Source organism: Lygodium microphyllum, chromosome 18 (assembly GCF_053477565.2).
Source record: "Lygodium microphyllum isolate KBCC chromosome 18, Lygodium_microphyllum_v1.1.10, whole genome shotgun sequence".
NCBI lineage: Eukaryota > Viridiplantae > Streptophyta > Polypodiopsida > Schizaeales > Lygodiaceae > Lygodium > Lygodium microphyllum.
The window spans coordinates 1,225,754-1,253,103 of record NC_141152.1 but is presented as its reverse complement, the minus strand read 5'-3'; the positions used below and the strand labels follow the sequence as shown (position 1 = coordinate 1,253,103).

The 27,350-nt window shown below is 40.2% G+C and overlaps 1 protein-coding gene across 2 annotated transcripts in view; it reads right to left on the bottom strand.

The window, feature by feature from the left end:
• Positions 1-11,898, bottom strand: part of LOC148020510 (DUF21 domain-containing protein At4g14240-like) — a 102,469-nt gene extending 90,571 nt beyond the window's left edge. The window contains exons 1-2 of one of the 2 annotated variants that reach the window (XM_087698278.1): positions 11,712-11,898; positions 11,165-11,334 (exon numbers count right to left, since the gene is read on the bottom strand). In XM_087698278.1, coding sequence (XP_087554404.1) covers positions 11,165-11,334; positions 11,712-11,764 — 223 coding nt within the window. In that variant the 5' untranslated portion in view covers positions 11,765-11,898. Of the gene's footprint in view, positions 1-11,164; positions 11,335-11,490; positions 11,579-11,711 lie in introns of those variants that run through there. The other variant, XM_087698279.1, reaches the window with a different exon arrangement.
• Positions 11,899-27,350: the final 15,452 nt, after the last annotated feature.

The window sequence follows — 27,350 nt, the reverse complement described above, 5'->3', positions numbered from 1 at the left end:
ATAATTACACCTTGGAGAAGACCCCCGTGAGGTAAAACACATAGAACAAAGAACCCTCTAGAGACTAGCCAAGTATATCACAAATGCAATGGCTATGTGAGCAACTGATCTAAAGCGCTATAATGCCAGACTAACTAAAGTGATCTATGAAAGAACGTTTCAAAGTCCTAGCATCTCTACTCCTCATCCTCTCAGAGCCACCCTGCATCCTATCCCATCTCCCTCAAAGAGAATGCCAATTTCAAGGCTAGGCAGAGAGTACAAATGATCTTTGTCCAAATCCTCAAAAGAGTCTCTCCAATGGAGACATCCTAAATGTCTAAAGCACAACTACAACTCACATCCCCAAATGTACCAAGCAATAATACTAGCAATCATCTCCCATCTATGATAGTGTCCCTAGCTTCACTCTACAAACAAGTAATCTAGAGTGGGATTCTACTCAAATGCCAACCCATTATGAGAAAAAAGCCACTCCCTTGAACAATCTCATATCCACATGTAAGGCATCTGTCTATGACCCAAGCTACAATCCCCCAAGTCACTAGCATGGTCTCTGCTATGCCATGAAATATCATCCTGATGGCTCTCCTCCACCTAGGCTCTAGGGTAATCCCACAGCCAGTGTTTGTGTCTCCTTTAGCTCACCACATCTCACATATGCCACTCTGTCCTTGCCATATCCAAGCCATGTACCAGCTACTAAGGTCCTACAAGCTAATAGCCATAGGAAGAGGGATATCTTCCTAGGCCTCAAACTGTCATAGCAAGAAATTATCTAGGATGCCCTTTTTATACAAAAAACACATCAAGTATGCAAGTATGGAATAAGTATAGCTCACTACCCCCAGTTGAACCATATGTGATGCTTAGATTTTCCAAACTTTTGTAAATTCATATATATGAAATTATATAACATGAACATAAATAAAGTTAAAACTTTAAAATTTAAACATGAATACATAAACAGCATAAAAATGGCACAAACATGTTTGAATTTCATTTAGCTAATTTTCTCCATTTACTCGTGGTTTCTTCTTGGAATTTTAGTTATTTTAGAAATACCTAAACACAATCATAATCATTACTCTTACATATAGGGCTTCACAATGAGGGTTATTACATGTAAAATGGTAACCATTAGGCTTACATGTAAGCTTAACATTGAATGCTCTGATATATAAAGGTGATAATTCATATTTTTATTCTCCTCCTTCAAAAAATGATTTTTACTAAATTTTCTTATTTTTCTTTGCTTACATTTTATTTTTTACTTCTTGTTTTTAAGGCTCATAATGCTTGTCCACGTGATGTGGCAAGACCATAGCCATCCTTTGCTCTTGTTTGAAGTGGTCGGCCAAATAGAAAATGATGTGTTATATTAGTGTCATGCTCATTGGGAGCAGCCTTGAAGATAAGCAACAAATCAACATCAGCAAATGGAAGGAGTCTAGACTTCGAGTGGAGATGAATTCGATGTGGACTTATTGTGAGCTACTCCAATGACTCCACACCAAGATTGCAAGTGAGCATGAGCAAAAAGTTCAAGGAGCTCAAGTTGGAGTGTTTGCAACGAAGACCCAACAAAGGCTGATTGTGAATGATTGAGAGACCATACTTGGATTGGGCAAGGATGTGCTCTACATAGTCAAGAGTGTAGGAATGTGCTAGATAGCGCATGGATACCTCGTACATACCCTTATTACTATTGTTGTATAAGATATGAGAATCATTTTAGTCTTCGAGTGGAGATGAATTCGATGTGGATTTATTGTGAGCTACTCCAATGACTCCACACCAAGATTGCAAGTGAGCATGAGCAAAAAGTTCATTTCTTTAGTTCTACACCTTAGGACCTAGTGTTTTACACTTGGTTTTGGAGCCAACTCACATTATTGGCCCAAGAGTGATTGGAGTCGAAGGATTCCGAAATTTTCTCTTTCTTTTTAAGAGAAAAGAAGAATGATTAATAAATCCTGTCCTAGCAAAGCCTCCCAAAGTAAAGTACAATAATAGCCCTCTAAGGGACTTCCAAAACAAAAGATATACAACAAAGGAAAAGTCTATTACAAGGCATGAGTAAATCACCAATTAGAAGATTTATATAGTGCCAAATCATTTGTGGTTCAAAGTGAAAAAAAGTATCAATATCCTAGGTCTTGCAAAAAGTATTACTCCTCTTCCAAACCACCATTGATCCTCTCTCATCCCTTGCAAAGAATACAATCTCTCTATCCAAATCTTGGAGTCTCTCCCTACAATGGATATATCCAATAGATCTATAGCATGACTATATCTAGTGGTCCGATATACCAAGCAATAATATAAGAGCACCTCTCAAGTCCACCCTAACTATGAAAAAACTAGTGTGGCATGTATCTCTCTATCTCCTCTGGCTCCCCCTCATCTAACACAAGCAACTTAAATCTCTAAGATAACTACACCAAGTGCCAACTACTAGACTCTTGTGCACTAATAACCATAAAAAGAGAGCGATCTTTCTAGGTCTAAAGCTATCCTCCAATCTGCCTGAAAGTCAACAAGAAAAGATGGAGTGATACCTTGACCAATCAATGTGATACCATGTATAATCCAATGTTGAATCACCAATGGCATAACTCTAGTCCTTGCTCAAGCCTCATCTATATCCTCCTTCCCAATTTGGCAACGTATTTACTATTGAAAGAAGGGGACATCCTTAAGTACTTTTACAAAATCCTTGAGCGATTTTATCAGTAGGATGTTAAGCCTATTGGTTATCCTTTACTTTCTCATGTGAAGGTTAGTCAGGCCGACTGTCCGCAGTTGATGAACAAAGGTCGCAATGGCAGTTCGATGCATGCCATGATGGCTACTCACCTTGACATAGCATTTGCAATGGGAGTTGTTGCATGCCATATGGCTACACCTGGCAGACCGCATTGGTATGCCGTCAAGGGTATCATAAGGTACCTAAAGGGCACATCAGCTATGTGCATCTGTTATGTGGCCAGGATACAGGAGTCATGGGATACACTGACTCATTATGCAGAGGACATGCAGACACCCCCAGTAGAGGATTGGGGGTAGTGTCCCTGATGGGGTTTTGGGGGCAACGCCCTAGTGGGGGTCCAGGGGCAGTGCCCCCAGTGGGGGTTTGGGGACAATGCCCCCAACGGGGGGTGGGGCAGTGTCCCCTTGTGGAGGTCTGGGGGCAATGCCCCCAACGGGGGTTCGAGGGCAAAACCCCCGGTGGGGATTTGGGGGCAACGGCCCCTTGTGGGGGTCTGGGGACAACGCCCCCAGCGGGGGTTCGGGGGCAGCGCCCCCGGTGGGGGTTCGGGGGCAACGCCCCCAACGGGGGGTCCGAGGGGCAACGCCCCCTTGCGGGGGTCTGGGGGCAACGTCCAAGCCTACCTCTAGCTATGTCTTCACCTTTGCTGGAGGTGTTGTTTCTTGGATGTCTTGGGTGCAGAAATACATAACCCTATCTACTACAGAGGCCGAGCATATTGCAGCCACTCAGACTTGCAAGGAGGCTCTCTGGTTACGCTGTCTAGTGGCAAACCTTGGCATTCTTGATGAGGTCCCTACACTACATTAAGATTCTATCCTCTCCTTTGAGTCTACCATCCTTAAGTACTAAAAAAGTAAAGGAACTTTGTTTTGAAAAGTTAAACACTTCCTCTTTTAGTGATAACCACCACCATTAAAAAAAATGTCTCCTTTGATAAAGAGCCAATCCACCCTTAAGAGGTCTCAATATCAATCTTTTAGAGATAAGTCGTCCCCTGGACTAGCATTTCTTCGGTTACCATTGGTGCAATCAATTCTCTTAAAGGTACTCTTGGAGTGCATTCTTCATTATTCCTGTCAATTTGTAGGCATGTCCAATTGTCGCAGTGTAGGGGCAGTTTCTTGGGCAGGCAATGATGCCACGTGGCGGTTGGAAGACTAATCACCGATTTTTTATTCATTTTTGCAGCAATCGACAGGTTTTGGATCAGATCAGCCAGTTTTTGCTGGCCAACTGCATTAGGTTCTCCTATTTAGGCCCAGCTGGCAGCCCACCCTCCTCACTTGCTTTTCAGGTGCTGGTGGGAGAGAGATGGCTTAAGGAGATACATCTACAGCCCTTGTATACCTGCCCTCTTCATTTCAGCATTCATTGATTGCAGATTTCTGCGTTCTTCTATCTCTTTTCTCTCTCCCTTTCTCTTGTGTTCACTTTTCTTTCAATCTTGCTTGTCCATACACTTCAGCATTCGATGCACTCTAACATGGTATCAAAGCAGTGTAGAAGGGCTGATTGATTGGGCAGACCTGATCAGGAGGATTCTTCGCAACAAAAGTTTGAGTTTTCAGCCTCTGGAGGCTGCAGTGAACAAGTTGTGCACAAAGAAGGTGCGAAGTTGCTGTTTCTTGCAGGTCCTTGCTGTTCATGAAGGAGGAAAGGCTGCGTTTTCAGGCAAGCTTCTGCTGTAGATTTAGAGTTTTCATCACCTCTTGCGGGTGAAACTCTTTGAGGACGAGCAGAGGAAGCCCTAACAGACACTAGCATAGTGCACAGAGTCAGAGGAGGCTACCCTTGTTTTTGTGCACGTCATTCTCTTTACAATGTCAACTAGAATTGATGCAAAGTTTCAAGCTATTATAGACTGTAAGGTCCCTGTGTTACCTACTCTTCCTTCAAATCAAAAGCTTGAAGGGGAGAATTATCGCATATGGCACGTAATGATGCTAGCCATCTTAGAGTCTTATGATTTGGCGGAGCTCATGACTAAAGCTATAGACCATCCTACAACTCGTGATGCCTCTAAGATTTAGATGAGAAAGCCGAGTTGATGAAATCCTAGGCACATTGAGATAAACTGAATGCCCGCATCTGTTCTTTCCTCTCTCTCTCCTGCACTCCAACCGTCATCGCTCACATTGAGCACTTGACTATGGCTCAAGATATATGGCTGGAGCTTGATCAAATGTTCAATTGGATGACCATGACGAGGTTCATATGAGGATTGTGAGTCCTAACAAGTCTTCTTCTATGCGGGAGAATGTCAATAAGCTTCGGCAATTGCAAATGCAAGTCCAAAACACAAGGAAGGTGATTACCTCAGAGGACATGGCAATAACTCTTCTTTCTGAGTTACCTCCCCGATTCAGTGCATTTTACCCCGCCTTGATTGCTTCAAGGTGGTTAAAGACTCAATGGGAAAGAGTTGGTTCCTATGGTTTTGGACCAGGAGGAGCAATTGAAAGGACAAAATGCTTCCAAATCAAAGGGATTGGCACGTCAATCCTCTTAGGACCAAAAGGAGGAGGAGGACAAAGAGAAGGATTCCACTTGCCATATCTGTAGCAAGACAGGTCACTAGAAGAAGGATTGAACCGACAAGGAGAAGGAGAAGTCTTCAAAGGATTCAAGAGCGATGGTTGCTCCCTCATCAACTACATTCCTCCACTTGGAGGTAATTGAGGCATCGACCCTTAGGGCTTCCAATGCTGCATTGACAACCCCACACCCTTGTGAGTGATTGTTGACAATGGTGCCTCTCAACACACGACGCCTTTTGCAGCATGTGTTTCACATTTGCGGCCTTCGCATGGACAGATTCTCATCGGCGATAGCTCTTCTGTCCCTATTCAAGGGAGGGGTAATATGCAACTTTTTCCAAATGGGCAAAATGGTTCCCATACTTCAGAGGTGCTTTATGAGCCAAGCTTGGGTTATACCATTTGCTTTCGGTACACAAGATTTGTGCCCTTGGCCTCTTGGTTAGGTTTGAAAAGGATTCCTTTTGAATTCTTGATAGTGGATCAAGACAGGTACTTACTTCCGATTACAAGAAGAATGGAGTCTACAAGCTCAAGTCTTCTCCTACCTTGACCTCTCTTCTTCTTACCTCTTAGACAGAGTCCGAGCTTTGGCACGCTCGGTTTGGCCACCTCCATTATGATTACCTTCGGAAGGCTTCTAGGGGACAGCTTATTTGAGGTATGCAAGGCATTGTGGTGAGCCAGCAACCGTGTGTATCTTGCATTTGTGGAAAATAGCATCGTGATGCCATTTCCAACAAGGCTTCGAGGCGGTCTTCAAGCACAGGGTGCTCCTCACCCCCCCCCCCAAGGTTGGAACCTCTGCGAACCGAACATCTCAACTCGTATAGACATCTCCCTTCAAGGGATCATACAATCGGTAACCCTAGGATTGTGAGTTGTAGCCCACAAACACCTATTTTCGAGAAGCCGCTTCAAATTTGTCACAGTGTGTCTTCGGGATGTGGACATAGGCGTCACACCCAGAAATCCTAAAATAAGAAACATCAAGCTTAGACCCAAAATATGCCTCATAGGGTGTCATATCAACAATGGCTGAAGTGGGGGATTGATTAAGAATGTGGATTGGAGTAGCCACAACCTCGGCTAAGTACACTGAGGTGTTTGTCTATGCTTCATCATGGTGCGAGCCATCGCAATCAGACTTTGGTTCTTCCGCTCCAATATGCCATTCACTTGAGGTGTGCTTGTGTTTGCAAACTCTTGGTGGATACCATGATTTGCACAAAACCTAGCAAGATTATTACAAATGAATTCTCCTCCCTTATCCGATCGTAATGTCTTTAGCTTCTGGCGTGATCGATTCTCCTCAAAGAGTAACCAATCCTTGAAGTGGGAGAAAGCCTCCGACTTTAGCTGCAAAAAATAAGCCCATGTCATCTTGCTACAATCATCCACAATCAGCATGAAATACAAGCTCACCTTAAGGGACTCCGTCCTCATAGTTCCACACAGATCTATAGAAAAAAACTCCAAGGGTGAGATCTGGGAGATAGTTAGGCACCAGCAACTGTACCTTTGGAGCCTGCGTCTCGTGGAGATGCTTCCTCTTCGGATAAGAATACTACTTTCCTCCTAGCTTCCCCGACTGAGCCATCATTGATGGACGTTCCAAGGACTTCAACAAATAGTGCACATCTGTCTGGCCTTCTCGTTGGGCACGAGACACTCCATGATTCAAGGATTTGAGGAAGTCCTTGAGGAGTGGCAGCCACAGGATGGACTGCGGCATTCTCGAAGGAACCAAGCATGTGCTACTTAGCTTGTTTGTACTAAGTATTGTTTGATGACCCATGCCATACAAGATAGGGAACCCACCTCCGTGAAGGAGGCTTTGCAATCACATCATTGAAAGAAAGCTATGGAGCAAGAGTTGGTTGCTATTGGACGGAATGGAACTTGGGATCTTGTGCCTCGGCCTATTCATAGGAAGGTGATTGGTGTGAAATGGGTCTTCAAGACCAAATATCATAGTGATGGTACTTTGGATAAGCACCAAGCATGGCTCATTGCAAAGGGCTTTGCATAGCAGCCAGGGGTGGATTTCCATGACACCTTTGTACCTATATCTTGGATGGCTACCATTAAATCTGTTCTTGCCCTGGCTAGCCATAGGAGATGGCCAATTTATCAGCTTGATGTGAAGTTTGCCTTCCTCAATGGTGATTTGAAGGAGAAGATCTATATCGAATAGCCTTTTGGCTTTTCCTCATCAGATGAATAGGTGTACAAGCTGAAGAAGGTCCTTTACGACCTCAAACAAACTTCACACGCTTGAAATGAGAAGATAGACTCGTTCCTTGAAGGGAAGTTGGTGTATCGCCGTTCCTCTTCCAATTCCCCAGTTGTATGTCCACACCTCAATTGGAGGGCACATTGCTCGTACTTTACGTGGATAATCTTATTTGGACACGTAACCATGCTCAAAAAGTCAAGGAGACTAAGGCGGCACTACACGAAGTGTTCGAGACGACACATATGGGCCGCCTTCATTTCTTTTTTAGGCCATGAGATTTACCAAACTCTGAAGGGGATTTTCATCTCTCCTAACTACAGTATGTACACGAGCTTTTGGCTACATTTGAGATGGAGGAATGTAAGGCCATTTCTACTCCTATGGATTCGAACTAGAAGGCTATGGCCCATGTAGATTCTCCAGCAACGGATGCTACCCACTACTACGGGCAGTTGATTGGGTCCTTGATTTGGCTTCTAAACACTCCAATTGATTTGTGCTTTCCTATAGATCTATTAGCCAAGTTCATAAGTAAACCCAAGATGGTATACCTTTGATTCTTACAAGCTCGACGGATTCAAATTGGACCGGAGTTGTTGACCATCGAGGTCAACGACAAGATATTGTTTTACTTTGGGTGCAAATGTTATCTCGTGAAGTAGCAAGAAGCAACCCATTGTTGCCCTTTCTTACACAAAGGTGGAGTATTGAGCAACGTCTTCTACCACATGTAAGACAGTATGGCTTCAAAGGTTACTAGGAGACCTTGATTGTCCTCAAACAAGTCCTACGACACTTCATTCCGACAATGAGAATTGCATTGCTTTGGCATGAAACCCAGTGTTTCATACTAGGTCAAAGCACATTGAGATTCAGTACCATTTCATTCAGCAGAAGATCTTGGATGAGAACATTGATGTCATTTACTGTTGTTAGAGATTAGTCATCCCCTGGACTAGCATTTCTCCAGTTACCGTTGGTGCAATCAATTCTCTCAAAGGTACTCTTGGAGGGCATTATTCATTATTCCTGTCAGTTTGTGGGCATGTCCAGCAGTCATAGTGTACGAGCAATTTATCAGGTAGGTGATGATGCCACGTGGCACAGCTGGAGGACTGATCGCTGCATATTTTATTCATTTGTGCAACAATCGGAAGGTTTTTTATCAAGTCAGCCAATTTTTTGCTGGCCAACTACATTATTTTATCACATCATTTTCTCCTATTTAATCCCAGTTGGCAGCATGACCTCTTCACTTGCTTTTCAGGCGCCAATGGGAGAGATACGGCTCGAGGAGATACGTCTACAGCCCCTGTATATCTACCCTCTTCATTTCAGCATTCATTGACTGCAGATTTATGCGTTCTATTTCTTTTCTCTCCCTTTCTCTCATGTTTGCTTTTCTTTCAATCTTGTCCATACGCTTCCACATTCGCTGCACTCTAACACAATCCACCCCAAGGACCACCTCCCTAATGGTCTCCATCATGTGTGTGGCTCCTCTGATGCTCACATTGCTCAGCCTTGATTAATCTTTAGCCGTGAAGACTCTGGATCTCCCAATCTCAAGAGGACATTAGTTCACCAACAAGAGATCACTTCATCCGTCCTCGCAACAAGCGTGAATAGAAGGGAAGAATGCGTATCTGCTGGTCATGATCCAACCACGACGCCTCCAACTCATAAGTCATATTACTTAGCTTCTTAATGATACAGAAAGGCTCCTTCTTTCCCATGGTGCTAGCATGGGTGAAGACTCTCAAAACTACTTTAAAATGTTGCTACTACATCCTCTATATCACCACTGACCTTCCCAATAGATCCACTCATATCAATGCTTGTCAGCCTCCTACTCCTTTTGCTAATATTATGCCCACTGGATATTCTCTTGGACCTGCTTGAATAAGTTACAGCTAATCCATATCCAGAATCAATTGATCTATCTCATGGTTCCCACTAGAATTCTCCAAAACACAATTGAAGGTATTGCTAACCTACCACCCATAAACTATATATGATTGAAGGTATAGCTAACCAACCAACCATAAACCATCTCAAATGGTGTCTCCTTGGTAGACGCAATGACTATATCATTGATTACATGCTCATAAAGGGATTTGTAGGCATTTGTCCTACTATCCCAATAAATGCTCTCTTTCGTAAGTGATATTTTTTGGGAACATTTTTGTGGAGTTGAATTTAGCCAAAATTGATGTTAATTGAAACCTTTAATTTACTTGCTTAATTGATTACTCACGACATATGCATCTACAAAATGTCCATCATATTAATTTTTCCCCTCACGTTTTGAAATTCGGAAAATACCTAAACTTTCTACCTATGTTAGATAGCAATTTGGAAATTTACTTTTCATTCTTACAAAAACAATTTTCTAGACCCGAGGGCATCTCCAAATTTGGATTTCACAATGCCTTGATTCCAAGATCACCCATAAGTGTCTAGCTTTCAAGGTTGGCATCAATTGCATGAGAATAGCACAAATTTCCAAAATTGGGAAATTAATCTTGGATTGTAATTAAAAGTGTAATATTCCTAGGCACTAGAATCAGCGCACAAGTTCATGCATTTATTTAATGCATCTTCAAGGATTCCAAAATTGTGCCCAAATCTCAAGCATGATTCAGCTACAAAAATGCCAAAGTTTTGGTGAAAATCACCTAAAAAAATGCCTAGTGCCCAGCGCACAAGTTCATGCATTTATTTAAAGCATCTTCATGGATTCCAAAATTGTGCCCAAATCTCAAGCATGATTCAGCTACAAAAATGCCAAAGTTTTGGTGAAAATCACCTAGAAGAATGCCTAGTGCCCAATGCACAAGTTCATGCATTTATTTAATGCATCTTCATGGATTCCAAAATTGTGCCCAAATCTCAAGCATGATTCAGCTACAAAAATGCCAAAGTTTTGGTGAAAATCACCTAGAAGAATGCCTAAATCCAGCATACTTGAGAAATTTGAATAAAGGGTCGCCAATGAAAGGTGAAACGCACCAGCTAAAACAAGGCTCTAACTCCCTGAAAGTTTATATCAGGTTCAAGGAAATCCCTAAATTAAGTTGTTTATAAGCTGATTGCTAGACTAGAGCCATGCTGACGCTGCTTCAAATGAAGAATATCTTCAAGTTAAACAAAATTGGGCTTCCAACAGGTTTAGGAAGGACAGCAAGGGACCCTTCACCTCTGATCTCTTCTTGCTATGTTTTGAATGCCTGGATTGTGGAATATCCTGGGAATGTGCATTGTGAATCATGGTAAAAAGAAAAAAACTTCTTCCAATAAAGAAGCTAAACACGGTAAGCCACTAGTCATGGACAGGTTCTCCTGCTGTCCAGCATCTCTCCTCAGTGCTACTAGATAAGAAGCTTTCTATGGCAAGAGATACGAATGATACAAAGAATAAAAGGCCATACAAGAACAAAGGTTTCTTGTGTCTTTCTCTTGTTATGTCAAGTGAAGGTTTCTTGTATGTAATTACCTCGGGACTATTTTGCTCAGATTGGTGCACTACATCATGTAAAAAAAAATGTACAGTATATCTTCTTGCAACTCTCTCAAGGATGAAGGGACTTTATGTGTCAAAGAATGGCATACCTGCTTGCTTTTGCTCTTTGGGAGAACCACTTCGTTGAAGGACTTCGAGTTCCACCAGGTCTAGAGACATAAGCCCTAAGGTAAGCCCAGACATCAAGCCCCCAAATAGGACCAGAAACACCGATATGAATGCGTCTTCCAACGACCCCGACTGCCTCCGTGCTTGCTTGCTGAGAGCATCAGGCATTTGCAGCTCAATCAGAAGAAAAGCCAACGGCCAATACAGAAGACGCTAAGTATTGTACCATATTGCCAGAGAAATCCCGAAATGTATGACAAGGACACAACTTCCATTTATTACCAAGTTTAAAAATGCTCCACTATACCTATAAGACAGCTTCCGTTCTTCATCAAGCTTAAAAATGCTCCATTATGTTATATTCATGGAAGCTCGTGGTCAGCAGAACATTAATATTTAAAAACCAAAGGAGAGAAAGAAAGAAAGGAGGGGGGGGGGGGGGGGGCGGGGGGGCGAAAGAAGGTGGCCTTTGCAGGGCTCAAATGATAATGAAGTCTTTAAGAAATGTGCTTTACAGCACTTACGTACAGGAGATTCAGAGAGATGTTGATCATGGTGGCGACCATCGCTGGAATGATCATGGCGCGCGAGGAGAGGGAATGACTGCAAGGGGAGCAGCGTACGCATACGGCTCACAGAGAAAGGGTAAAAGGAAGGGAGGGAGGAAAGGAGGGGGAGGGAGGGAGGAGGAGGGAGCGAGGGCGGGGAGCTGGCGCCTCAGCACATCCTTCTTCACTGCCTGGCAGGGGTTTCACGTGCAAACGTGCCAAGTGTCCGCCCAGGTGGACACTTCTTCCCTCTGTTGATTTGGAACTTTAAGCCCCTGGCGAGTTCACACTCGAGACAGCTTTCCATATGTATTATATCCACTCTAGAGTCTACATCACCACCGTCTCCAAAAACTTTGGCCCTCGGTTTGGACCCACACAAGGGTTAGAGAATCACATGACTCACTGTCTCTAGTTAAGGTTCGTGGAGAGTCTCAAGTTTCAACCTTACTCAAGTATTGGCATCTCTCTAGCGCTTGATTTTGATGTTTGCAAGCAAGTCTTCGCAAGCCCCAAAAAACAATCAAACTAATATGAGCTTGTAAAAATAAGGTGTAATTTCTTGAAAACGTATGTTCAATTTGTTGGATTTGCACGTTTAAGAAGAGTCCAAAAAAATTAAACTAACGTGAGATTGTAAAAATAGGGTGTAATTGCTTGAAAACCTATGATCAATTTGTTTGATTTGCAAGTTTAAGAAGAGTCCAATGGGATATGTGGACATTTCACAATAGTATTTTTCTCGCACGCACTTAGAAAGTTGCAACGCCCTCGAAGGGGCTTTTACCCTTCCTAATAAGCTCAAAGCTAATAGCAATTTATCTAACGTATTTTGTTCATATTAAAAAACAAATATTACCTTCAAAAGGACCATTGCACAATAAAATTCCATTGATAGCTTTCGTTTATAACTACTTGAGGAGCGACTCAAACTTATGTTTCACCATGAAATTCAAAGTTACCCTTCAAAGTTCAAATTGAATGGAAGTGTCCATGCCATGAGAAAGTGTTAATGAAAAAAAGGTTTAATATAGAGCAAATTACTTGAGATGCTTCAACATGAAATCCAAAGTTACCCTTCAATGTTCAAATTGAGTGGAAGTGCCCATGCCACGAGAAACTGTTTATGAAAAAGAAGGTTTAGTATCAAGCAAATGACCTAGTAACATGTCAAAAGTAACCCACAAAAGGTGGACTTATAGTTTTGATGTCATTTAGTGCGTGGGGACAAGAACTTCCAAGTAGTCAATTCAGGCTTTGATGGGTCCTAGATATCGGTTTTTCCTTTTTTTTAAAGCATGCATGTCATGTGCAAACACTTCTATTTTCTATAGCACAAAAGCAAACAATAAAGGTTCACATGAGAGGACTTTTGTATCTAGCTCATATTGAAGGATGGAAACCTTCTTGCATCCATGTTAAAAAGAAAGGCATAGTCCACTACATGTTCCTCTTTCAATTCTCATTTCATGACTAATGATGAAGTTAGAACTCTAGTAAACATGGAATGTGTCTTGTGTTGAGCCTCTGTAACATTTTCACATCCTTGTCAAGTATATATAAATACAAATGAAACAATGGTGCTTATACATGTATGTTATGTTGTCACCTTAGAAACTTGAGGGTTGTACAAATTCGATGTATACTACTTATAAGGTTGTGAAATAGAATGCACTATGGCAAGATTGGGAGGCACATCCAATATGTGTGGCCTTATTTTCAAGAGGAAAAAAGCGATGTACTTCAAATTTTGTGATTGGAAAGTGTTCGTAGAAATGCAAATGCCTTTTAAGGTTTTAGCCATTCGAGCAAACCATGATAGTGGGTTCTAACATTTTTCCTAAGTTTTGTAGGGATAATGGCATTCAAATGGAGTAGTCCCATCTGAACACATCATTTGAGAATGGTGTGGTGGAGCGTGCCAATAGGACCGTGCTAGAAATGGCCCAGAGCATATGGGTCTTCCTCACTCCCTTTGGGGTGAGGCAGTGGCTATAACGATTGACATCCACAACTAGTCTCCTACATCTATGCTACAAGATATGACTCCCTATGAGGCTTTCTTTGGCAAAGAGTCTTTTGTTTCCCATTTTCACAATTTTGGATGCAATGTTTTTGTCCATGTGGAAAAGACGAAGAGAGGGAGTAAACTTGACTCTAAGTCTAAGAGGCTTATGTTCGTGGGCTACAACACAACCATGAAGGGCCATCGGCTCTATGACCCAAAGAAAATAGAGATTGAGGTGAGCAAGGACATGATCTTTGATGAGGCTTTTGCCTTCGATGATCCTATTGATGGTTCTTCTTCTGCAAGTGGTTCTTCATCATAGGAAGTAACAATACCATTTGGACTAATAGCATGGGATATCATAGGACCATTATGTGATATATATTGAGGAAATAAATATACTATAGTTCTAATAGAATATATAATAGGTTGGTGTGAAGTCAAAGCATTATTCAATGCAATGGCTAATTCAAAACCAAATTTCCTTTAGAAGATGTAATAGTCTGATATTCATGGGCATCCCATATCTTACTACATTAAGGATACAAATTAAAATCATATGCTATTAAAAGAATATTCAATGTGTAGAAGTGAAACACATGTTTGCATCCCCACACTGCCCTGAAAAAAATGGTCTAACTAAGTGGCTTAATGAAATACTTAAGTTTAATAATAATTTTGGGATGAGATTCTCCCTTGTGGATGACATGTTTGTAGATGTCTATGTAGTACAAGCTTCAACTAGAGTAAGCCTCTTCAAAGCTATGTATGGTCAAGATCCAATTTTATCTCCAAAAATCTTGCTATTAGAGATTTCTAACAAATATAAAGATGTAGTGGGTTTGGTACTTAGAATTAACATGAAAGGATCTACCCATAAGATTAGTTATCCATACTAGCTTAAAAATAGCGTGCGCACTTAAACAAAAACAATTAGATTAAGGAAAATACTTGTGAAGAAAAAATAATAAAACATATAAAAATGATCAAGGAACACTTTTCACATATAATGATTGATGCAATGCATGAAATGAAGATGCAAGGAAAGAAAAAATGACATAAAGATGCAAATCAACACTATACCTAAGCAAAAACCATGCTACATGGGCTTGGAGGGAGTGTGAAGAGGACTCCCCAATTTCCCAAGTTAATTGACGTCATCAATGTACATAAAGGGCTAATACACTTAGGAATGACTGCCCAACACAAGGGATACTTACATGTAACAAATATGCATGTTGGTTACACTCTAAGGAGAGACCCATGTACAACACCATGAACTAAAAATAATAAGGTAATGGAAGAGTGGGGGAGTCTGTTTGAACATTCATTCTCTCATCTTTCTACTTTGGTAATTTTACAACAATATCCTATCATAGATTATTATGTCCCATCCCATTCTATCTGATCACTTGTTTTAGCATTGTTAGTATGAATCCCATTTCCTTGAAATAAACATGTAGTTCAACTTAATGTGCTTTAGAATGGGATGGGGAGGGGATGGGTGCAACATTTGAATCCAAGATGTGATTTGCACATAATGCTTTTGAAAATCCACATATATGTAGTATGGGCAACCACTTAAAGTGGGCTACCACAATATGACATTACACCCCGATTGATAGATCCACAAGCATTGCTATCTTGAAGCTTCATAGAATGATAAGGAATACTTCCGTTTGAGTCTTGCCACATGGAACCACCCCACATGAGCATCTAGATAAGCATTTGTAGTTCCATGTATGTGGCCCTTACTAATCATTGACAAGTTTTGCCATGTAGATAAGCATTTGTAGTTCCATGTATGTGGCCCTTACTAATCATAGAATGATAAGGAATACTTCCGTTTGAGTCTTGCCACATGGAACCACCCCACATGAGCATCTAGATAAGCATTTGTAGTTCCATGTATGTGGCCCTTACTAATCATTGACAAGTTTTGTTATGAATCATTGCAAAGACACAAAACCCTCTAGGATTCTAGGATTGCACATCCTAGGAAGGATTACTGTGCTTGTTTTCATGTGTGGTTGCTCACTTTGTGTTTCCATAGTCATAGGAATTTTGGTTGTGACCTTAACTTAGTTGTTGACTTTGCTTTGGCTTGTTTTTTATTAGGTAGTTTTTTTTTTGTTTGCCTTTTCAAGAAACTTGGAACTTCATTGTAGCTTCCAAACATTGTGGAGATTAGGTAAATTTTCTTTGCCTTTCACTTGCACATTACTAGGAATTGGATTTAGGAGCATGTCACGATTCATTACATGTGAGGGTAATGGATTATCTTCCTAGGGTTTATTTACTTTCATACCAAGGGGGGATGAAGCAACTAATGCACCTTCTTTATGCATTGCATGCCATGAGGCTCATTGCGGCTATACACAACAAAAATTTAGATGCACATGCATGAGAAACCGTGACCTTATTGAGCATGCACATCTTGCACACACATTTAGGAAATTCTTTCACTCAATTAGTAATCAGAAGAGAGAGAGAGAGAGAGAGAGAGAGAGAGAGAGAGAGAGAGAGAGAGAGAGAGAGAGAGAGAGAGAGAGAGAGAGAGAGAGAGAGAGAGAGAGAGAGAGAGAGAGAGAGAGAGAGATGTGCATGTAGGTTTTGGCAGACACGATGTGAACTGAGAGAAGAGGTAGAGGAGTGTAGGGCAATAGGTGGGCTTTTTATAGTTAAAAGTTTGTAGATCATTGTCTAGACTCTAGACAATCAATTTTTTGGAAATTTGTGTTCTTTCATAGGCTGGTGTTGGTTATAGCTTGATGACATGCCATCTTTATCACGACCTACCCCCACTCACCCTAGCACAAGCACAAAACTATTGGGGGTAGGTTGCGTCAGAATTGCGTTAGGGGAGCACTGCTCACCCTAGTGTGACATAGCTCTCATTGTGACATCCATGAGGAGATGGCAGAAAATAGTGGACTTAGCATGACAAGCGATAGCCCTTTTTTAAACATATAATTTTAAAAAATAAAAATATAATTATTAAAAATTGGTTACTTAATTAAGGCTCTAGGCACATTACATGGGGTGTCAATACAACAAGTGCTCCCCTTTTATTGTGTATCATATGTGCCAAATCCTTAATGATGGACCCATTATCCTCACATGATGGGAACCAGGCTATGCTAATTGTGATGTTTTCATTTTAATTTTAAGAAAATAAATAAAGATTTAATATTTACTAGGGCTGTAATGAGTCATTGAATTATATTGATCCTCTTACTTTCAATTAAGCCTTAAAGGCTTAAAATTAATGGCTTCCCCTTTGTTGAAGAGCACATCAACAATAACAAGAAGAAGGCTAAATCATTAATTTAAGCATTAGTAAAATTGAGTGATCCAAAACCTTTTCAAGGTGATTTGACATGTACGTGGTAAAGAAGAAGAAGAATATAATTTTGGGATTTAGAAAGAGAACTCACCTAGTGATTGAAGGAGAGAGAAAAAACCTTGATCCACTAACTAGTGTCCAATTCTATTAATGAAGTAAACATAAGGATACTTCTTGATGTTGATGATGACACGCTTCATGCATGGGATAAAATGGGTGAAAATGACCATTCCACAAATAAGTAAAACTTTGATACTAATGTTGTAGTCCTTCGTCATATAATAACACTAATTAAAAACAAACTACTAGAACTGACAAATTGCAAGAGAGAAGGGAAATAGATAAAGAGTGCATGCCACAAGATTGGGTACAATCTCCCCTCATGTATGGGTGAGCATAGCCCCCTCTCCCCCCCTTCCTTGCCCCCGCCCCCTCCCCCCCCAATATGACACAGCTTGCATTGTAACATCCATGAGGAGATGTTAGAAAATAGTGGACACAGCATGACAAGCGATAGCCGTTTTTTTAATTAAAAATTGGTAACTTAATTAAGGCTCTAGGCACATTACATAGGTCGTCGATACAACAATCACTCCCCTTCCATTGTGTATCATATGCGCCATATCCTTAATGATGAACCCACTATGCTCACATGATGGGAACTAAGCAATGCTAATTGTGATGTTTCTTCTTAATTTTAAGAAAATAAATTAAGGCTTTAAGCTTTACTAGTGCTGTAGTGAGCCCAACTAATCGTCATTCAATTAGCAACCCATTGGAAGCTAGTAGTTCATGTCATATGTATAGCTTTCACCACTAAAATACTCAAAAGCTAGTGTTGGTGCCACAACAAGTAGCCGCCCTAAATGAAGACAAGGTACTACGACCTTAGTTGTTGTCATCAACCTACACTTGTTTTCCCTGAATGAGGCCCTTGAACGAGGTCATGGTGCCATAGTGTTAGTTACTAATGGGCCTTAATTATAGTCATAGACCTGCACTCATTTGCCTTGAATGAGGCCCCCTAAATGAGGTCATGATGCTATGGTTTTAGTCACTTTCCTTTGAATAGCACCACAACATGATTCAAGGGGCCTCATTCAAGGAAAATTAACTAACACCATAGCACCATGACCTCATTTAGGGGGCCTCATTTAGGGCAAATGAGTGTAGGTCAATGACTATAACAAAGGTTGTACTACCACGTCTTCATTTAGGGTGACTACTTATTATGGCAGTAATACCAGCTTTTGAGTTTTTTAGTGGTAAAAGTTATACATATGACATGATCTACTAGATTCCAATGGTTGCTAATTGAATGAATATGAGATTATTTATACACCAAGTGTTTTGTGTATGTATGCAAAGTATTGATGTAGGGATCCCATAATTTATTCTTTGCCTAAGCCTCTATTGACTAAGAATCTTGATTTTTTTTCATTTGAGAGCAGAATTAAAACACTAAGGACATGCCAAACAAGTGCCAATTGACGAGAATTTAAGGGGAAATTCAAAGCTCGATGGAAGCGAAGGATGCTGATCCCGACAATTTTAAGTGGCCATGGAAGATGAGAAATCAAATTGCTTCAAAAGCCAAACTTTGCAAAGGTTGTAGATTTTTCATAACTTTTTAGGGTGCCTCCCAAAAAAATTTGAAACTGCTTTCAAGATTTTTCATAACTTTTCAAGGTGCCTCCCAAAAAAAAAAGACAACTTGGGGGGGGGGGGGGGGGGGTGTTTTTTTTGGAACAAACACGAGCAGAAGAGGCGTCATCATCATGTCGATCCTTCATGGAGGGGGGTGTGGGGCCAAAAGTAAGCCTATTGTCTAATCATACCAATCTCCTTCTCAAAAAGTTTGCTCTCAATCACCTGTCTCCGCGCGGGAAATGATGTCCTGAAGAAGAAGAATAGAAATTAGTCTTTCTCTCTCCTCTTGAAGGTGGTTCATGCCTAAGTAAATGGGAAGAGGTTGGAATGAATACTAGTTGTCCAACTTGCACCAGATCGTGATGATGAGATCATGTGGATGCTAAGGCATGATGGTGGCCGACATGGTTTAAGGATCAATGGAAGTTTTGATGGCTCCCCAAAAATGCAAAATTTAGTTCTTGAAACCCAAGAAAAGGCGGTAATATCTTTTTCAATGAAAATTTAAATAATTTTTTGAAAATTTATGATGCAATTCTTATTCATGTGCAACAAAAATTTGTTTAATGCTTGGTTGCAATATGTTTGAGGGTTGTGTGTTGTAAAATTCAGAATTCGTACTCGTAATCATGAGTCATTAATATTTGAAAACTCGAAAAGCTTATTTTTAAAGGAAAAATGATGTTTTCATCATTTCGGGCAATCAAATTGTGTTCGTGTGGGGTAAAATTGAATATCAAGATGGATTAGAGTGTGACTTAATTTGTTGACTTTAAAAAATCAAGAGAAATATAGCAATTTATTTAAAATAAATCAAGAAAAGTGGATTTACATGGAAAATTTTAGATTTTATGCGCCAAGAAATTACACAAAATTATAAATATGTTTGTGTATGTATGGTGGGTCTAAGACATGATAGCTAGCCTCTACTTAGCTTCGTTTTCATGTTATAGTACATGATTTATTAATTTTTAGATAAGAAAATGAAATGAAAACATTCTCTACACCTACCACCGCAAGTATAACATTAAACGGTAGGGAGGGGAGGGGTCATGAGTGCTAACTATACGATGAAATTTGATTTCTATAATGCAGTTTACATATAGGATGCATTGATTTTTAAAAGTTAAAGGGTTTAGTAGCACGAGTATGCTTAGTGTTGTCCCCTATGCAACAAAGCGAAAATGCTAGTAGTATGAAATTCATGAAAATAATTGGTTGTGCACATCCATGTTGATTTGATTAAATAAATTGTTTCTGTGCTCGTGGGCATTCACCTTTGCATTGCATTCCATATATATCTCTTGGATTGCATAGTACTTGGTTTCATAAATGGTAACCCACATTGAGAGCGTGAGAAGTCCCAAGCTATAGGTTTAGTATGTTCGTCTCTTTGGGGATTGATTTAGTGAGGATTATACTTCATCTCCTAGAACAATTTTTATAAAGAGAGGACTATGTGTCGTATGTGCTTTATGTTTGGAAGGCATATATTGGGGCCAATCCTCGAGATATAGGAAAGCCGTAGTGGGGTTGCGACAATTAGTTGAGGGGTGCTCCTTGTGTATGTGCTACGAGGTGCTAGGCACCATTATGTTTGGATATTCTCTGTGAGGAGTTGAGAAGGGATCCGTTGGACTATGAATGGTACAAACGTGTGTATAAGTTAGATTAGAGAGTGTATCCTCCATATGCTCTTAGGGTGGCCATAAGGCCGTGGGGTGTTTTGGCTGAGCATAGAAGCTCAGCTAGAGGCTTAGAGCCAGTGTTGGACCTAGTTTTGGTCCTAACATGTGGCGGTTTTTGAATCTTGATTGAAAGGGACCACTTGTTCAGTGTATGTCAAAAGGTAGTGAAATAGATCCAAAAGACCATCAAGTTGAGGTTCAGAAGCAAGAAAGAGCTGAAAGGGCTAGACAATGGGCTAAAATCATTAAGAGGTATTCTTCTCAACACAGTGGCCCGATATCCCTACGAGGGAGGGGCCTTAGCAACCCTAATTCTATGAGCAATTCTTTAGGAGGAGAAGGAACCTCTAGCACTTTCCCTCTCCCAGTAGGTCAGCCCACTTTGGGTGGGTTAGTAGTTCCACCAGTTCAAAGACCCTTAGTAAATCCGATTGTTGTCATGGCACAACCTATTGCAATCCCTATAGGGATGTCGGATCTGCCAACCTTAGGATTCCCTCTACCCATTTTTAATGGCTTAGCAAAGGAAGATGTGGAGCTTCACATTAGTGAGTTCCAAAAAATAATGTTCAATTGTCAAATCCAAGACGAGGGACATCTAATGATGTTCTTTAATATGACTCTGAAAGAAAGATCTACAGTATGGTATCATAGCCTAGAAGCTAGAACCATAACTACAATTGATCTATTTTTTGTGGCCTTGTAAAGAGAGTTTGCTGCTGAGAGAGGCGATTAGTGTTGGCTATGTGTTCTCAATGTAACACGTCAAGAACCTCGTGAGAATATTTGAGTGTATACTAAAAACTAAAATACATGTTTCATAAATTGCAAACCTATATTCCCATCCCAGATGTTGCTCAACTGCAGTACTTTTTACATGGGCTTGACTTTAATATCTAGGTGTAGTTGAGTAGTGTTGCTCTTGCTAACATTGATACTACTATTACACAATGAGAGGAGGTAGATTTGAGATTACAAGTGGCTTGAACTCGAGTCTAGGGCTTGGAAAGAATTTGGAATCGACTGGTGGAAGTCAAGGGGCACCCATGACCAATTTGAATGGGAGAGGAAGCATAATGCAGAGTGTGTCCATGCTACCAACTCCTTCTAATGTGACCATGCCGATACCTAGCTAGATGTATCCACTAAATAATGGAAGCCAAATGATAAACCCTAATATCCTTCTAATTAATCAGTACCCAACAGTAGCAACATCCAATCCCTAATTAGTTGGTTAGGTAGATCAACTGAATGGCAAGTAGATAACCGCAGCTATATGCGTTTAGTGCATCAAATGATGTTGATGAGGTCAAGGACATGATGACACATTATATTGATATGATAACAAAGAAGTACAAACAAATAATCATGGATGTTAATTTCCTAAAGAAGCAAAAAAAATTAATAGGAAGTCAACGCCCTAAAAGAGGGTGGTCCATCAAGATTCAATTGTAAGTGGTGCGGCGGTCAGCAGTTTTTGAGAGACTGCCCAATGTGACATGTGTTGGAAGTCTGGCCATTTAAATAGTAGTAAGATAATCTCTCTTTAGCAAGGGAGTAAGCAGCCAGGTTCAATTAATTATCAAGTACAACAGAACAACCTTGAGAGAGATGAAGGACCAAAACAAATACTGCAAAGAGGAAAAACTTAGCATAGAGGAGCTATCCAGTGATAGTGGTATTAACCTTATCGAAGCTATGCATATTAATGCATTGAGGGTTCCAAATTGCGAGCCATTACATGAGGAAAAAAGGTTAAATAAGGTGACAAGGATAATGTAAAACCTATTGAGATAAACCCTAAACTAGATGATAAGGGGGACACAAGCCCTTAACCAAGATGTGGAAGCCGGTCCTCTAAAAGCTACCGATGGCAAAGTTGACGTCAATAAGGTGCTTCCAAGGAAGAAGATAAAAGCTAAGAAAGAGGCACTGAAGCCTATTTAGCGACCAAGAGAAAGAATGGTTTGGCAGGAAAAGAGAACCATCGCTAATTATCATGCATTTGATTTAGCAAGCTCTCTTTGTGAGGTAAAGCCTGATGTGAATCTCCTACACTTTATCAAGTTATCTCCAGGAGTGTATAAAGAGTTCAAGAAGATTCTTTGCATTGGATATATCATTGAACCCTTGGGAATAGCTTGGGTGGGAGATAATTGGTTTGAACATGTTGAAAAGCATTGCCCAAGGGTAGCAGCATACGTTGATGGCATATTAGTGGAACATGCCATTATGGATATGGTATCCTCCGTCAGTATTATGAGTTCATAATTGGTAGAAAGATTAGGACTGGAAATCCAAAAGGATACCTCCACAATTCTGCGAATGGCTGATGATAGTTTAAGGCAACTTGAGGGCTGCATTACCAAAGTCCACGTGATTGTTGCTGATGTGGAATGCATTGTGGACTTTAGGGTTATTAGGTTTGCAAGGTAGCCAAGGTATCAAGTATTGTTAGGAAGGCCATGGATCTTGCAATTCGATTGTCAAGTTGATATACCTACTGGTCATTTCATTTTTGGCAGAGGTGTCTAATGTGTGATAATGGATGCATATCTTGAATCTCCTCAAAGTGAGAGACTACCTTTATCTTTGTCAGAATAAGATGCATTAGAGGATCCATCTAGTAGTGGAACTTCGGTAAGTGACAAATCAAAAGAGGGGTCCACTATAGAGGATGTCTACCGAGTGACTCTAAATGAGCTGATAGAGGCTCAAGATAGAATAAGAGACACGTATGTGATTGAGTTGGACCTCAGTACGTTGGATGATCCACGACCAATTAAATTAGGATATATGCTTAGTTTGGAAGAAAGGAAGGACTATGTGTCCTTGATCCAAGAATTCCATGACATTTTTGCTTGGAGCTATGATGAGCTGAGGGGTATTCCTCCCAATTTAGATGTGCATACTGTTTCCTTGAAGGAAGGTGGCCACCCTATGCGATAAAAAGCGAGGCCTATACTTTTTGAGCTAAGGAATGGACTATTTGAGGAGTTGCATAAATTGTGTAAGGTTGGCCTGATATTTCTTGTACAACACATGAAGTGGTCTTCATCTATAGTTATTAGGAAAAAGAAGAATAATCAAATACGACATTACATAAATTTTAGAGAGCTCAATAAGAAAATGATCAAATATTACTATCGTGCCATTTATTGACCAAATTTTGGATCAACTATTAGCGGATAGAGATATTTATTCATTTATGGATGGCTTTGCAAGATATAATCAAATGGCTATTGCAGAGGAAGGTAAGTTGAAAATAATATTTATTATTGTATTTGGTACCTTTGCATATCATGTTATGGCATTTGGGTTATGCAATCTGCTAAGTTTGTTTGGCAACGTACAACTAATAAGTCTTTTGGTGATATTTCCCCTATAGAAGTTGAAAATCTTTATTGATGATCTCGGAGTAGCCACCGCAAAAAGGGAGAGACAACTAATTATTTTAAGAAAATGTTTTGAGTGTTGTAGGAACTTCTATATTGCTCTTAATCCAAGAAATTGCATCTTTGGAGTACCCTATGGATTTCCATTAGGCCATATGGTTAGCTTGGTTAGTATTGCAATTGATCCTGAAAAGATAAAGGCTATTGTCGCTATGAGTCCGTCATGTACTCCTAAAGAAGTACATGGTCTTTAGTCATCATCAATGGGATACTATTGAAGATTAACAATGCACTAACAGAGAGGACATTGCCATTGATAAATCTATTGTCCTTTAACTGTTGATTTGTTTGGAGTGACCCATGTCAAGTATCCTTTAAGGATGTAATGCAAAAACTAGCGAAAAAATGCCAATCTTGAAAGCACCCAAAAGGGGTGAGGTCTTCCATATATTTTTAGCAGCCACAATGCATAGCATTAGCTGGCTGTTTAGCCCAAAATTGGGAGGAGAAGTGGTATCATCCAATTGCATTTGCTAGCTGTATATTGGGGATATCTGAGATTAATTATATCTACATGGAGAAGTTGTGCATTGGGATGGTATTTGCGACAAAGAAGTTTAGGCATTATGTCCTTTATGAGAAGGTGGTATTTTATACAAAGGAGGAGGTACTGAGGCTATTGATGAATAAGATGCAATCATCAGACGATCTAGCAAAACGGTTGATCACCTTATAGGAGTTTGACTATGAAATTAGGAGCAAGCCACAAAATTTGTAGGGCATCGTTGAATATCTTGTGGATTTTGGGGAGCCGAAGGATGTCTTGGCTAAAGGTAGAGACCTTGGGAGTTTATTCAAAATTGATACAGCTTCCATCCCATCCTGGTATGCTGCCATAACACATTATCTATCTATTATTGGAGAGGTTGGAGTTGCTTTATCAAATCCTGAAAAAAGGAAAATAAGGTAACAAGCCTTGAAATTTTCCTTGATTGTAGGAACACGATATCAACAAGGGGTCAATGAGGTTTATTGCCGATGTGTCCTGCTTGATGAGGTCCTATTTGTTTTGGAGGAGTGCCATGAATTTGATTGTGGAGGGCACTTTGCTAGACGGTTGATTGCATAGAAAGCTTTGAGAGCTAGATATTGGTGACTGTCCATTTTCTAGGATGCTTTTGCGTATGTCAAGAGATGTGATGCATGTCAGAGACACAATAGTAGGGAGAACATGAAGCACCCACTGACTCCTATCATGGCTATAGTACCATTGAGAAATGGGGTATCAAATTTTTTGGACTTATACATCCTTTGTCCACTACGCGGAAGTGTTATATCATTGTGGCAATCAACTACTTTACAAAGTGATCTAAATCTCGAGCTATGATGAGGGATAATGCCAAGGAGACGACTAGTTTTATCATGGAACAAATTGTCTACCGTTTTGGTCTACAAAAAGAGTTAGTGTTTGATCGTGGGAAGCCCTTTCTAGACAAGATTATAGAAGCCTTGAAGGAAGCACTAAAATTAAACACAATAGAACTACCCTATATAATCCCTAAGCAAATGGACAAGTAGAGAGTACCAATAAATAGTTTGTGGGGATTTTATCCAATATAGTATCCAGGGGTGAGCTGATTGGGATAAGAAACTTCATGTGGTTGTCTGGGCTTATAACACGACATTTAAGAGAGCAATATGCCACACGCCATTCAAGTTGGTATATGGGGAAGAGTGTGTCTTACCCTTGGAAATTGAGTTACCCACTGTAAGGTTTTCTCTAAATCATTCATTTTGGGTGAGGCAAAAGTATTGCAAGAAAGGTTTGTTTCTCTTGTGCACCTTGATGAAATACAATTATAGGCATTGTTACATCGAGAAATAGGGAAGTAGAGGATGAAAACACTCCATGACCTTCAAGCTAAAAGATATAAATTTGTGAAGGGTCAGTTGGTGCTATATTATGATCCTTGTCATGAATTATTCGTTGGCAAGCTAGAACCTAAATGGGATAGCCCATATAAGATCGTTCGGATAGGAAAAAATGGTTCTATAGTCCTTTTAGTGGATTTGCAAGGGGTAGAGTTTTAAAATAAAGTGAACTTTAATAAGTTGAAGCCTTACTATGTGCAAGGGTTGACTTCAAACTTTGGTGCCTTTGCAGGTTTTCCAAGATCTAGCTTAAACCTGTAGTGGGTACCAAGACAATCGGATGGGTAAAATCATTCCTTGTCTTGAGCATCTGTATTTAGAACAACATTACCACCAAGGTCAAGTGACCTAGTAGAGTAAAGGTTATTATATCATGGAGTGGCAAGATGGATCTTTTACTTGGGATATTAAGGTCTATTGCCACCATTGTCTTAGGGTTCTTGTTAGCATCCCTATTGATTTTGGTTGAGGAAGAAGGGATTGTACCTGTTATACATCCTCTGTCTTGGCTTGACTTTGACTATCATAAGGACGAGTAAGGTGATCGATATGGCATGGCCTATCAATGAAGAATGGGTCTATACTCAGTATTTTGACAGTGCTTCTCAAGGGTCCACTAAACATGTTGCTGTGAGGGTGGTCATTGAAGATCCCCTACGTAGAATTGTTATGAAAATGAGAGTATATTTAGGAAACTCTTTTACTAATAATATGGTAGAATACAAGGCCTTAATTATGGGGCTGAATATAGCTCAATGTGGTAGCATTCGTCATTTATTAGTGAAAGGTGACTTGTAACTAGTGATCAACCAATTGAATGGGACCTATAGTGTGAGGGATCTCATTCTGTGGATGTAACATTGTGCAGCCTTGGATATATTGTAAATTTTTGAGTTAGTGACTTGCCAATTGATTCCCCAACAGTGGAATCACTTTGTGGATTCCCTGTCCAATTATGCTTTTGTTGAAGATGTCTTTTTCAACTATGGTCTTAAGGGCTCTTACAATTGCCTTTAGATATTAGCCTAAGACTACTATGGGGACTTCTTGTTGCTGCTAACACATTCTATTTTTGATATGTTGATGGGTAGTTTGGGTTATGAGTAAGATAGTACTTAATCACCTTCCTATTTTGTTGTGCATGCATAGGATCGTTCAATGTCATATTCGTCGAACACTCCTTGCCATTCATGCAAGGGCAATTTGATGCACGTAGGGTAGTGCTTGTGTAGACAATATCCTTAGTTTAGTTTCATGCTTCAATAGAGTTATATGGGGACCAAGGGTTTGTTTTTAGTAGTAAGTTGCTAAATGGGTTGTTTTATGTTTTATTTCATTAGGCCAAGAGGGCCATTTCTGTTGAGTTTAATGTTTTATTTCATTAAGCCAAGAGGGCCATGTATTTGTTTACTACAGGTGCAATTAATATTTTCTTGTTTTAGTGCTGCACCAAACAAATTTGATGGAGTATCTCAAGCGAGACTCTTGTTTAATGGCCATGTATTTGTTTACTACAGGTGGAATTAATATTTTCTTGTTTTAGTGTTGCACCAAATAGATTTGATGGAGTACCTCAAGCGAGCCTCTTGTTGCACCAACG